The following is a 13,508-nucleotide window of genomic DNA, read 5'->3' on the forward strand; positions in this document are numbered from 1 at the left end:
TCAGCGGGGTGCTGCTCCCTCTGCCCTGGGGGGTGCAGGTTCCCCCTGGGATCCTCTCCCCACCGTGGGGAGGCTGCAGGCGTTGTCTCCAGTGTCTCACCCAGCACAACTCTCTCCTTTCTCGCCCGTAGGTCTCGGGGGCATTGCCAACATGCCGTCCCTCGGCTCCGTGGCCCCGGTGCCCATGGCCTCCATGCCGGTGGTGGGGATGTCCCCCCCCCTAGTGTCCTCCGTCCCCGCCGTCCCTCCCCTGGCTAACGGAGCTCCCGCTGTCATCCAGCCTCTGCCTGCTTTCGCTCACCCCGGTACGCTCAGCTCCCTCCTCTGCCATTAACCCTGCCCTGCCTCTCCCCCCGGAGCCAGAGGGCAGCACTCAGGGCAGCAGCCTTTCTAAGGATGCCTTTGGGTAAGGACTGGGCTGGGCTCGAGCCCAGTGGCACTGGGTGGCACTGGGAGGAGAGTGAAAGGAGGAGTGTGGACGTGTCCCACTGCAGGAGTCTGTCACGGGGAGAAAATGGAATACCTCTCGGAGAAATCACCTGGTGCCAGGAAACTGGGCCTCTCCTGTCTCTTTATAACTGTTAAGTACTGCTGGTTAGGAGGGCTGTAAAATACTGGGCTCCAGATCGTTTATCCACAATGTATTTTGATGTCAACAGGGTTTGCAGAAAACTGCAAAAGGAAAAAAAAAACATGAGGGAAGAGCCCTTGTGTTTCCCCTTGTTTTGTTGGACTCCCTTACCTTTATACTGTTAAAGAGATCCCATCAGACCCAGAGTGCTTGTGCCATGTTAGGAGCTGACTGAATGCCCTGGACATTCTCCAGTTTGAAGTGTTAGCACTGATAAATCCCTGTTTTCTCCTTCACAGCCACATTGCCAAAGAGTTCTTCCTTCAGCAGATCCGGGCCAGGAGCTCAGCTCAATGCAAAGCTGCAGAAGGCACAGTCCTTCGATGTGCCCAGGTGGGTCGTGGGGCAGGGGCTGGGTAAATGTGAGCATTTGGGTCCCCCACACTTGGAAAAACTCCCTTCTCTTTCACAAAGTTGTTTTCTGAAATAATATTTCCTGCAGAAACCAATCCCTGCTGAGGTACCACTCCAGCCTTTCATGGGATGCTGTGGTTTTACAGGGAATGCTCCAGGAGCAGGAAACAATGGAAATACAATAATTAACTATTAACAGTGTTGACACTGTTCTCAAGCTCTTGAAAACTTAATTTTTAGAAAAGCCTTTGCTCCTGTAAACACAACATGGGTTGTGCAGTACTGCACAGACACTCCTGGAAGTGTGACAACACAAGTAATGTATCATTTCAAATTGACAACTCTTGGTTGTTTTTAAAAGCAAATTGTTTAATAGCTCTCGTATTTTAAATGCACTCCACACACTTGTTTCTTCTCTATTCTTCAAGTTCTGAGTGAAAAATCACTTTTTTATATTTAGGGCTTTTAGATTATTTCAAGGCTCAGAGTCCTGCTGGCCATCAGTGGTGTCCCCAGGGCTCCATACTGGGACCAGTGTGAGCTGATCCCTTCCCCAGTGACACACAGGGCTCGGGGGCACCCTCAGCAGCTTTCAGGTGACCCCAAGCTGAGGGTGCAGGGACACACCTGAAGGATGGGACCATCCAGAGGGACCTGGACAGGCTGGAGCAGTGGCCCTTGGGAATCTCCTGAGGTTTAACAAGGCCAAGTGCCAGTGCTGCACCTGGATTGGGGCATCCCTGGGATCACTCCAGGCTGGGGATGAGCAGATGGAGCAGCCCTGGGAGAAGGCCCTGGGGGTGCTGGTGAGGGGGAGGCTGGACATGGCCCAGCCCAGACCCCCCCGTGCCCTGGGCTGATCCCCCAGCGTGGGCAGCAGGGCAGGGGGGGATTGTGCCCCTCTGCCCCTCAGGGGAGACCCCCCTGCAGTGGGGGTTCATCCCATCCCACCCCCTGCCATGGGCAGGGACACCTCCCACCAGCCCAGGTTGCTCCAACCTGGCCTGGGACACTTCCAGGGATCCAGGGGCAGCCACAGCTTCTCTGGGCAACCTGGGTCAGGGCTTCCCCACCCTCACAGGGAGCAATTCCTTCCCAATATTGGGGAAAAGAACCTTTTCAGGTGTAAACCTTGATTTCTGTGCAGCACTTCACCTCCTCGTGAGGCTGTTGAGCCCCTGGCCCAGGTTGCCCAGAGAAGGTGTGGCTGCCCCTGGATCCCTGGAAGTGTCCAAGGCCAGGCTGGACGGGGCTTGGAGCACCCTGGGCTGGTGGGAGGTGTCCCTGCCCATGGCAGGGGGTGGGATGGGATGATCTTTAAGGCCTCTCCCAACCCAAACCCTTCTGAGACTGTGACTGACCCCTGTGTTGCCGTGATCCCTGACAGCCCCTGTCTGTGGTTGCAGTGCTCCCCCCGCGGCAGAGTGGGCTGTCCCTCAGTCCTCACGCCTCAAGTACCGGCAGCTCTTCAACAGCCACGACAAAACCATGAGTGGACACCTGACAGGTACTGCAGCAGTTTTTGTTGTCTCCCTTTTTCCAGCTGGGAAAGGCCAGTTTTAGTCTCACTGTTCACATAGTAAGGGACTCATCACTGTTTTCCTGTTTCACTCTCCCAAGTGATTAATGGGCTTGTTTAGAAGTGGATATTCATCATAGCTGGGATCATTTTATCACCATCTCTCCCTTATTTTCTGCCAAATAAATTGACCCTGGGAAATCATTCTGGAAAGGGGCACAGTGGGTTCTGTGAGAACCTGTGCAGCCATTTCCAGTGTTCAGCTCACCCTCTGCTGGGAGCACCTGGCCAGTTCCAGCAAGAACCTAGACTGGTTCCCTGGCTGAGCTTTCCCAGTTCTGGTGCATCTGTTTGTGTTTCAGAGCTTTTTGGTTTTTAATCTAAATTATTTAGTTGCCCAGAGAAGCTGTGGCTACCCCTGGAAGTGTCCAAGGCCAGGTTGGATGGGGCTTGGAGCACCCTGGGCTGGTGGAAGGTGTCCCTGCCCATGGCAGGGGTGGCACTGGATGGGCTGTCTGGGATTCCATGGTAATTGTGCAGAAGGGAAGACAATGTATTTGTTATCTGGGGAGCCAAATAACACCTGTTATAACAAATAACAGATGCTGATCACATCTCTGCAGTGTTGCTTGTTTGTTTGTTAATATTTGTTTCACTTTCAGGTCCCCAAGCCAGAACAATCCTCATGCAGTCCAGTTTGCCCCAGGCTCAGCTGGCCACAATATGGTAAAAATAAATCTGTTCATTGCCCTCCAAACACAAACTGTTCTTAAACCTCTGCACTGGGTTCTGGGGGGTTTTCTCCATTTTCAATCCCTGATAAATCACATGTTTCTCTTTTTCGTATGTTACTTTATCAAACAAAAGCTGCACTTCCGTGTCTTTATTAATATTCCCAAAAGTACCAGGAGCATGTTCTGTGTGATGTTCAGGCAGTTGGGGTTCAGGGAGGGGATTTTAGGCAGAGCAGATTCCAGCACCATGTGCCTCCCACATCCCTGCCCCCGTGTGAGGCAGCACCAGTGAAACCTTTACCTTTGCACAGGTTGTACAACAGAGAGCTTAACCCGAGCCACCCTTCCTTTGGGCTTTCTCTGCCTTTTCCATGAGTTTGGAAGGGCTGGTTTCCCAGGGACTGGAGTTACAGATGTTTACAATAAGGGATTTTAAAAGGATTTGTCTCAGCCTCTCTTTTTCCTTTCAACTTGTTGTTTGCTGAGCTTTATGATATTCTTATTGTCATATAGGAAATTGTTCCTAATTACTTTCTCTTCTTTATGAGTCTTTGCTTGCAAACCATTGGAGCTCACCCACCTGAACTGCACTTGCTCTCTTTGCAAAGCACTGATGGTTTTGTTATATATTATTAAAAACCACTCTTCCCTTCTCTGTTTCATAACAAAGGGATAAAAATAAATCAGCCCAATCATCCAGCAGATGATTTTCCAAAAAACACTCAGCTTGTTGCCAGCCTTGAAGTGGGTTGTGTGGACAGGGGTCAGCCACCAGTGAACTCCGGGAGTTCTGCACAGAACTCATTCAATTTTGGACATCCAAACTGCCATAATGTCATTTTTTGGACATCCAAACTATCCATGGAGATAAGGAATGGATGTTACAGCTCTTGTTGTCCTAAATGTGGGTCCCTTTCCTGGGCAGTGGAGCCACAGGTGCTGTTCTCTGGGAGAGCAGAGGGTTTATCAGGCTGTGCTGGCACTGAACTCACTCAGACACACAAAGGCAAGTGTGGCCTCTCAGCTGCCCTGGGAGTTCCTGATAAAATGTGGACCCAGGCTGCTGGAGGAGCTGAGCAATTATTTCTTTGCACCCTAGATTTTCATTCTCCTGGCTCGTTCTTGTCTCCAGCCTGTGGAGTTCAGTGGCACAAGCCATGGATCAAATGAGGCTGGAATTGTCTTCCAAATTTAAATCCCATCAACAAAATCCTGTGCCTTGGGACATCAAAATAATATATCCCTTCTTTGCCTTTGATTGTCACATTACCATGGGAGATTTTCCTGCTTGATTGGAGTGCAGCAGGCTAGAGAAACAAATCCTGAGCTGGAAGGGACCCCCAAGGCTCATCCAGTCCAAGCCCTGGCCCTGCCCAGGACACCCCAACACTCCCCCCTGTCCCTCAGAGTGTTGTTCAAACCCTCCTGGAGCTCTGGCAGCCTTGGGGCCGTGCCCACTGCCCTGGGGAGCCTGGGCAGTGCCCACCACCCTCTGGGGGAAGAACCTTGTCCTGAGATCCACCCTGAGCCTGCCCTGTCCCAGCTCCAGCCCTTCCCTGGCTCCTGTCCCTGGACAAAGTTTAGGCTGTTAATTTTGTCCAGTACCACCCTAACATGAGCAAAAGCATTCTGTGCATGGGTTGGAGCTCTGGTTTGGGTTGTTACTCCATGATTTTTAATATGTGCATGATGCCAGAGTGGTTTTGTGCTTGTCAGGACCAGAAGGTTAATGGCTTGGATTTCAATGCCAGTGGGAGCTCAGGAATGTGAGGGGAAAGCCTCCAGGGAAGAGGGAGACCAAACCAAAAAGTTCTGCCAAACACCTGAGCTGGTTCTTTTCTGAGTGATGTTGGGCAGTGGATGATCACAAGCTGTTCAGGAGAACTCCCTTGGTTCATGTCCCTTCTCCCTGTGGTGCAGGCAGCACTCAGGGCAGGAGAAGGAGAACCATGGCTACAAGGCAGACATCCATGAGAAATATGGGAAGAAGGGGAGCATTTGGGTTTTGCTTTTCATTTGTTTTGGAAAAAAGTAGCGTGGAAAAAAATGAATTAATTTGGAACTGAATATGTTAAAATGATGCTTTTGAACGGTGATTTTTAATATTTACTCATTTCCTTACTTTGCCCCTTCCCTTCCCAAGGAATCTGTCTGATATCGACCAGGATGGGAAGCTGACAGCTGAGGAGTTTATCCTGGCCATGCACCTCATTGATATAGCTATGGCTGGGCAGCCCCTGCCCCCTGCACTGCCTCAAGAGTTTATCCCACCTTCCTTTAGGTAACACTTGGGAACCTCACTCCTGAACTTGTATTCCATCTGGGAAAGCTGTCCTGGGCGTGTAAAGCACAGTGACCCCTGTCCTTGTCCTGTCAGAACAGTTTGGTGGGTGCTTTATGCTGACACACCTTCCAAAACTTGCTTAGTCTGGCCATAGGAATCTAAAGCTTACACTTCCTTGGAGCAAATGGAATGTATTGGAATTCCAGACCCGTTATGGATCTACACTGTACCACATTCAACCCCCTTGGTACAGCTGGATCTGTGAAAACTGTGGTCACTCATCACTTCTCTTTCTCTATTTCACTTTTTTTTTTGTGAAGAAATGGGGTGGGAAGACAGTCCATTATAATGGAAAGAAATGTTTGCATACTGCATGCTTCAGGGATCCTCCTGAAGATTCCCATTGTTCTGTGTATTCCACCTGGGATCTTGCTTTTAGCCTGACTGTACTGAGCTCTTCCTCTGTCTCTGCTGCTTGTGCTGTAGTTTAAAAACCAGCTCCAGACTGGGCACTGGTGAGAGATTCTGGGGACAGGGCTGGACATATTGGGAAGTTTCATGGAGAACTTGGAACTGGGTTTCTCAGGTCCCCAGGGAGAGCTGTTGGGACTCTGGGGAATAATGTTATCCTAAGGGAATGCCTGAGTAAAACCCTCTGAAAGAATATTAAACATCATGAAATGTTACATCATTGCACTGAATTTGGTTTCCTCATTAATCCTGAATAATTTTGGGCAGGCATAGGTTGTCCTAAGCACCTGAAATCCCTGTTTTCTTGGCAGAAGAGTCCGCTCTGGCAGTGGGATATCTGCTGCCAGCTCAGTGTCTGTAGACCAAAGGTTACCAGAAGAACCAGCATTAGAGGAAGAACAGCAGCAGCTGGAAAAGAAATTACCAGGTGAGCAGGTGAAAAGAGGGATGTTTCGTGTTCCAGGAGGGATATTTCGTGTGCCAGGAGGGATATTTCGTGCTCCCAGAGGGATATTTCGTGTTCCAGGAGGGATATTTCGTGTTCCAGGAGGGATATTTCGTGCTCCCAGAGGGATATTTCATGTTCCAGGAGGGATATTTCGTGCTCCCAGAGGGATGTTCCCATGAGGCCCCTGCTGGGGGTTCCACAGCCTGACTGGGAAGTGCTGCCTCTGCAGAGCAGTTTGGGACATGTCAGAGGCATCACCAAGACACTGCTGGGTCCAGCTGCTTCCTGCTCCTTTGTGTTGGTGACACTGGAGGTGGGAACAGGCTCCAGTCTGCTCCTCTCCTGCACTCCCACAGGCAGCACTTTGCATCCCTGTTCCAGGACTGCAAGGAAAACTCTCTGCTGCCTTCCTCCTCTGGGCTGGGTGCTCTGTAAAAGATCCCAGTATTCCCACAGAGCCCCGTTTCCTCGCAGTCTGTGTAACAGTGGGGGGTTTTATACAACTTCCAGCAGTTCTGGGAAAAGAACAAAAGGAAGAGAAAAGGGAATTGGCAACAGGAGAAGGGGGCAAACTTGAGAAGAATTCAGCTGGTTCAGCAGCTGTTGGACTGATGTGTCCAGCAGTGTGTGCACACTTGGGAGGAAATATGTGCTGTCTCTTGCCTTGCATCCCAAAAATGTCCATGTTGGGCATGCAGGGAGAGAAATCTGGACTGCAGGGTGTGGGAGTGGGACACAGAGGGTATGAAAAGGAACAGAAGGTGAGTGGGAAGAATAATTTGGAGGGAGGACAATCCCTGATCCTGCAGAGGGATGTCAGGGAACCTTGCTGGAACTGAGGTCACTTTTAGACCAGTGGTGAGGATGTGGGTGTGCAGGAATCCAGACTCCCTGGGCTCAGCTGCTCCAGAACTTGAGCCATTTCTTTCCTGGCAGTAAGGAGTGATCTTGGGAGAATATCAAGTGTAAGTTCATTCTGGTCATTGGCATGATGGCTTTTTGATGATGTCACCAGCTGAATCCTTGGCCTTGCTCTGATGGAAGTGTTGGCTCTGGGACTGCTGCAGTTATCCAGTGGTCCTGTGTCCTCACACAGGATCACCTGGAGAATGCTTTGCCTGAATTACCCCCACTTGCTGGACTTCCAGGCCTGGAAGCCTGAGGAATGGGAATGGAAATGCACCCCTTGGTTTCCTGAGGATGTGGGTTTGAGGGGCTGGACAGTGTAAATGCTGGCCAGGCTGGCAGACTGAGACAGAGCACAGGAGCTCTGATAGAACACTTAAGGCAGAGACTGAACTGAAAGCTGCCCTAAGTGTTCTGACTCGAGGGAACTCGACCCCTCGAGGAAGGGACCTTCATGGGATGTCTCACACCCCGTGATATGACGTGGTGAGGGGAGCTTTTGTCCCAACTATTGCAGTCCAGAGACCTTTGCTTGGAGTCAAAGGGCTGAGAGGGGTGAGAGGAGACCCCCTTGTGTGTAATAGAAAGAGATCCAGCTACAACTCCAACTCCAACTGCTGCATGGGAGGAGAGAGAGACTGCTGCCCTGAAAGTGGAAGGGATCTTTCCTTCTTCCCTTCCGAACTTTTATTGGAGGGAAAAGAGATTTGATCCAATGTAAATATATTGCTTTATCATAGGAGAAGTAGTTAGGATTGTGTATATAATGTATTGTAATATTTCTTTGTGTAATTATTGTAATGTAATTCCCTTCCCCCCATAGTGAGTCCTGTGTTGTGTCTGGAAAACCCCTCTCACACTGGGGTGAGTTGTGGGAGGGGGAATTGGATTTTTGGGGGTTTCAGACCAGCACAATGCCCAACCCCAGAATGACCCATGGAGCTCCATTACCACAGTGGGGGAGCAGCACCTGCTCCTGCTGGGAGCTCGTTCCACTTGGATTCAACACTCAGACTCACATCATACAGACTGGTGTGAGTCAGTGACACCTTCATTCCCCTCTCTGCCCCTGTCCCACCCCCCCCCAGTCACGTTCGAGGACAAGAAGCGGGAGAACTTCGAGCGGGGGAACCTGGAGCTGGAGAAGCGGCGCCAGGCGCTCCTGGAGCAGCAGCGCAAGGAGCAGGAGCGGCTGGCACAGCTGGAGAGGGCCGAGCAGGAGAGGAAGGAGCGCGAGCGGCAGGAGCAGGAGCGCAAGAGGCAGCTGGAGCTGGAGAAGCAGCTGGAGAAGCAGCGGGAGCTGGAGCGGCAGAGGGAGGAGGAGAGGAGGAAGGAGATAGAGAGGAGAGAGGTAACGGTGGAGCAGAGCTCGGGGCGGGGGCTGGGGAGGGACCAGGTGGGAGATGGGCACTCGGGACTGGGCTGGCACGGGGAGTGAGCAACACTGGGAGTGTGAACCCACACTTCTGGGGGCTTGGGGGTAAGGAAGAGTCAGCAATCCCTTCATTTTTCCTGTGGAGTGAACAGGTGAGACGTTTCAGTGTAGGACAGCATGCTCCTGACCTCTGACTCCCTTAAAAATAATAATAGTGATTATTATTTGATATAAAGAGATGCTTGAGTGGATGAAGAAAAACCTATGGCGTTCATGATTTTCCAGTGATGAGGTGATTTTATAGACTCCCAGAATGGTTTGGATTGGAAGGGACCTTTTATATCATCCAGTCCCTACCCCTGCTGTGGGCAGGGACACCTTCCACTAGCCCAGGCTGCTCCATCCAACCTAGCCTGTGATTTGGGCCAGGCCTTTAATTTGTCAAAGGAAACACACCCTGGGGAACTTAAAAAACTCTCATTTTCTCCCACTGCCAAACAATGATGAGTCCAGTGCAGAGCACTTGGCTGTTCTTTGCAAAGCTGCTGGGTGTCCAGTGGTGGGGGTTGGAAAGGGATTTGATACTTTTCTGGAGTGTTTTCAGAGTCTTAATATGAAACAAGTTGGTAAATCAGAAAACTGGACCTTGGGAAACGTGAAAATGAAGGGATTCTCTCTTTAGTCATCTCTGCTGTGCAGGGAAGGCCCATCTCAGTGAGCACTTAAAGCACTGAGCAATTTGTGTGCTTAGAGGCACAGAGCAGCCTAGGACTGTGTTTTTATTAGTGGTTTAATTGCTCATTAGAATATTAATTATAACGGCAATTATGAATTATAATAGCAATTATCTGTGTTTAGCAATTATATTTATTTATTTAAATGTATTTTCAAGTTAGATATCATATGTTTTATCGTATATAATTATATAAATCATATAAATTTCCCTTTCTGCTTTATTTTTCCCCTTCTCCTGGAATGCCCCAGGCTGCCAAGCGGGAGCTGGAGAGGCAGAGGCAGCTGGAGTGGGAGCGGAACCGTCGGCAGGAGCTGCTCAACCAGAGGAACAAGGAGCAGGAGGACATTGTTGTCCTGAAGGCAAAGAAGAAAACCCTGGAATTCGAGCTGGAAGCTCTGGTAAGTGATGGATCCTGGGTCAAACACACAGGCACAGTGTGGCAGCGACGGTGTGACAGTGGCTGTGCCATGGCCGGGTTTATTTGCTGGAATTTCGGGTGTAAATGTGAAGTAGAAGTACTTTTTAGATCCTGACTCGCCTGACAAAACGTTCTGGTGAAAATAAAACCAGAGCTCTTTTTCCTTCCTTTTCAAGAATGACAAAAGGAACCAGCTGGAGGGAAAACTTCAGGATATCAGGTGTCGGCTGTCGACCCAAAGACAAGAAATTGAAAGTACAAACAAATCCAGAGAGCTCAGAATTGCAGAAATCACCCATTTGCAGCAGCAGCTACAGGTGAGAAAACCTTCTCTGGTTTTATTCTTAGCCCTGAATTTTGGCATTGATATCCTGAGCAGAGCTGCCCCAGCATGGGGTGTGCTGTTCCTTGCCCCGAAAGAATCCTTGGAGATAATTTGTCATTCCTGGAAATTAGTGTTCTTCAGACCCATCCAGGAATTGTGCCTACACTAGAAGCTGTGTCTGTGCTTATCACTTCATCCTCCTGGAATCCTGCTGTGGGGAGCAGCAGAGGAATTGTTTGGCCCCAGATGTTTGGGAGGGCGAGGAGAAGGGGGTTTCATGGCGTGGATTTTGCTGGCTGTGGTTGCAGTTTGTGTGCTGGGAGAAAGACTCGACTTCAGTGAAATGGCTTGTGGATGATCCATTTTTAAGTGTAAAATAATGAACTTCCAAAGCTGCAGTTCCCAGTGAAGCCAGTTAGTTCCTGGCCTAGCCCTGGCATTGTCCTTTCCTGCTGCTCCACCTGAAGTTCTCTGTGGAATGGAAGTTGAACTGAGGAGGTGCCTGATTTTAGGGAGAGAATGTGCTTTGAGGTTTGTAAAGGTTCCCAGGGGGTTGTAGGATTTAATTTAGGGACTTTTCTCTTCATTACACATTTCATATTGCTTGAAATCAATTCTTGGCTTGTCCTGGGGGTGTCTCAGTGTGTTTCTGCCTCTGCAAAGAGAATCTCACACTCAGGTTAGGAGGGCTCAGGTGTAAAACCTGATTTAAACCCTAATCCTACTGCTCCAGTCCAGCTCCACTCTTACCTTCCCTGGCAGGTGTCCTGTTGGATTTTTGGGTTTGGGGTGATTTTGTAGCAATAGCTGTGGCTCTGTGGTAATACCTTCCCTCAGGTGCTAATTGATCTCCACCACTGATATTTCAGGCAGTGTCACATGAGGTGTTTTTGTCCCAAAAACTGTGTCACTGCTTAGGAGAAACAACCAGATTTTATCTGGGGAGAACCTAAAAGATTTTTCCTGGAAAAAAAACCATTATTTTTTCAAATGTCCTGTCAATTTTTCTGTCTCATCTGTAGAGGACAGACTAAATCAGTGAGGTTTAAAAAAGGAGATTTTAATCCTCCAAACTCTCAAAGAGGTTAAAAAGTCAGCACTGGCATTATCTCTGAAGGGTGATGTACCTTCCCTTGGAAATAGTTTAGTTTAATACACTTGAAACTCCCTATGGAAAGATGAGTCAATTCAAAGGAGTAATTATTCTTCAACCTGTTAATTAGTTTCAAGAGGGAGCTTCATTAACCTTGTGGCAGAAATTGTGCACCACTTAATCCTGGCTGATGGGAGTTTGTGCTGGTTACCTGGATCTGTCTGGTCGAGTGGCATTTCCAGGGATGTTCAGAAGGACCCTCCCTTCCAAACCCCTGATCTGTGACTTGCTTATTACCTGCAGGGACTGTTTTTCTCCTTGATGAATCCTTTGGCTCCCAAGGAATTTGAAGAAAACTTTCCCTTGTTCAAGGGGCAGGGACTGGGATTTGATTTCACTGCCATGTGGGACGTTACTCAACTCTTGGACGTTTCTTGTTGCATGAAACTTCAGAGTTAGTGGTGCCATTAATGTCTTTCATCTGTTTCTCCAGTACAAGGAAAGGATGTGGAAAACCATCTGGTGGATGTTCTTGGATAGGTTCTTATTCCAGTGGTTGTCTGTGATTTCAGGAAACAGAATTTGACCTTCATGATCCCTTGGCGTTCTCTGTCCTTACACACTCTCCAAACTATTCAGTGGATTGAGTAATCTGGAGTTGGGAAGTGTTCTGGCCTTTGAAAGCAAAACAGCCGAGGTGGTGATCTCATTCCACCCTGAAATGCTGTCCTGGGGCACTTTCTGTGCTTGAAGAACTCTTTCTGTAGATCCTGTTTTGTTTTGACACCCATCCTGCTGTTTGATGACCTGCAGGGTTCTCAGACTCCCAGGCCCACGGGGTGCTTTGGGCTGGAAGGGGCCTCAGAGGTGCCCTGGGCAGAGCAGCTGGACAGTCAGCTCTGCTCCAGCTGAATTTTGCTACTTTGGGGATTCATAAAGTCCTTGACTCTGCTGTGCCTTCTCGGGATATTTGCTGGAACATAAGGAGATTACAGGAGGCTGCAGTCGTTGCATAATCATCAGATGTGAGCTGAGCACTGCAGAGCCCAGTCAAGGCCTGGCAGGAGGAAAGTGGGACAATCTGGAGCTGTGTCAGTGCAGCCAATCCCATGATCTTGGAACAAAACCCACAACTTTCCGTGGAACTCATGATTTGGGTTGAGAGGGACCTTGAAGCCCATCCAGTGCCACCCCCTGCCATGGGCAGGGACACCTTCCACCAGCCCAGGTTGCTCCAAGCCCCCTCCAACCTGGCCTTGGACACTTCCAGGGATGGGGACTCCACAACCTCTGTGGGACTCACTGTGGGATTGAGCACTCAGGTGCCATTTATTCTTAGGGTGGGGTGATGTCACCTGCAATCCCTCCTGACAGATTGAACCTGTCAGCTGGCTGAGGCCTCAAAAGCCTGCAATTCCAGACAGCTGCTCCAAGGAATTGCTCTGTTTGTCTGGAAGTTGGGGTGTCCATACTCATGATCTTTGATAAAAGAAGCTCTTTCCCCTCCTGCTGCTGTGATGTGTTTGACAACTTGAAGTTGGGGGTCAAGGCTTCTGAAAGGTGTGTGAAGCGGCTCTTCATCCTCCAGAAAGAGCAAGGATTCTTTATGAAACATAAATATAAATGTATATATAGGTATGATCCACCAAAGGAGGAATTTCTCATCTGCAGGGACCCCTGTAACATATCAGTTCACAATCTTACAACGGTCTGTTGGGTGTGAGAAGGATCATAATCCCCTTCCACAAGCACCAAGTCCAGAGACTGAGGACTCGAGGATTCTCACCTCACAGAGCTCATGTTTCATGGCTTTTGCCCAGAATATATTCCTTTTGAGGGAAAGTCTTTATTTTCTCTCCTTCAGATGAACTGTAAATATTTGTCTTTCTGTTCCCGATCGAAGTTGTTTGTTGTGGCTGAAGTGACCCCTCATTCACCCTGTGCCTCTCTCTGTGCTTGTGTTCCCTGTCCTGGATCCAGGAGTCTCAGCAGATGCTGGGGAGGTTGATCCCAGAAAAGCAGCTGCTCAATGATCAGCTCAAGCAAGTCCAGCAGAACAGTTTGCACAGTGAGTAGATTTTTGGGTGTGTCTCACTTTGGGTGGGACCCATTCCCTCCTCCCAGTGTCCCCTGGAATCGCTTTCTGTGTGTTGCAAGCTCCATATTGAAAAACGGGGCTTTCTGTGACCCAGTGGGCTCCATATAAGGAAATAA

At 49.4% G+C, this 13,508-nt stretch overlaps 1 protein-coding gene across 10 annotated transcripts in view; it reads left to right on the plus strand.

Moving 5' to 3' along the window:
• Positions 1–13,508, plus strand: part of ITSN1 (intersectin 1) — a 96,625-nt gene that overhangs the window by 35,309 nt on the left and 47,808 nt on the right. For 9 of the 10 annotated variants that reach the window (XR_007905098.1, XR_007905099.1, XR_007905100.1 and 6 more), the window contains exons 6-15: positions 132–305; positions 871–964; positions 2,392–2,492; positions 3,167–3,230; positions 5,382–5,519; positions 6,305–6,420; positions 8,436–8,698; positions 9,707–9,856; positions 10,053–10,193; positions 13,275–13,362. Coding sequence is in view for 7 of the 10 variants with exons in the window: in XM_051791171.1 (XP_051647131.1) it covers positions 132–305; positions 871–964; positions 2,392–2,492; positions 3,167–3,230; positions 5,382–5,519; positions 6,305–6,420; positions 8,436–8,698; positions 9,707–9,856; positions 10,053–10,193; positions 13,275–13,362 (1,329 nt within the window). In the remaining 3 variants the exon portion in view is untranslated. The remainder of the gene's footprint in view (positions 1–131; positions 306–870; positions 965–2,391; positions 2,493–3,166; positions 3,231–5,381; positions 5,520–6,304; positions 6,421–8,435; positions 8,699–9,706; positions 9,857–10,052; positions 10,194–13,274; positions 13,363–13,508) is intronic. The other variant, XM_051791173.1, reaches the window with a different exon arrangement.

This window comes from Manacus candei, unplaced genomic scaffold (assembly GCF_025592945.1).
Source record: "Manacus candei isolate 608988 ecotype Guabito, Panama unplaced genomic scaffold, ASM2559294v1 h1tg000031l, whole genome shotgun sequence".
Lineage (NCBI taxonomy): Eukaryota > Metazoa > Chordata > Aves > Passeriformes > Pipridae > Manacus > Manacus candei.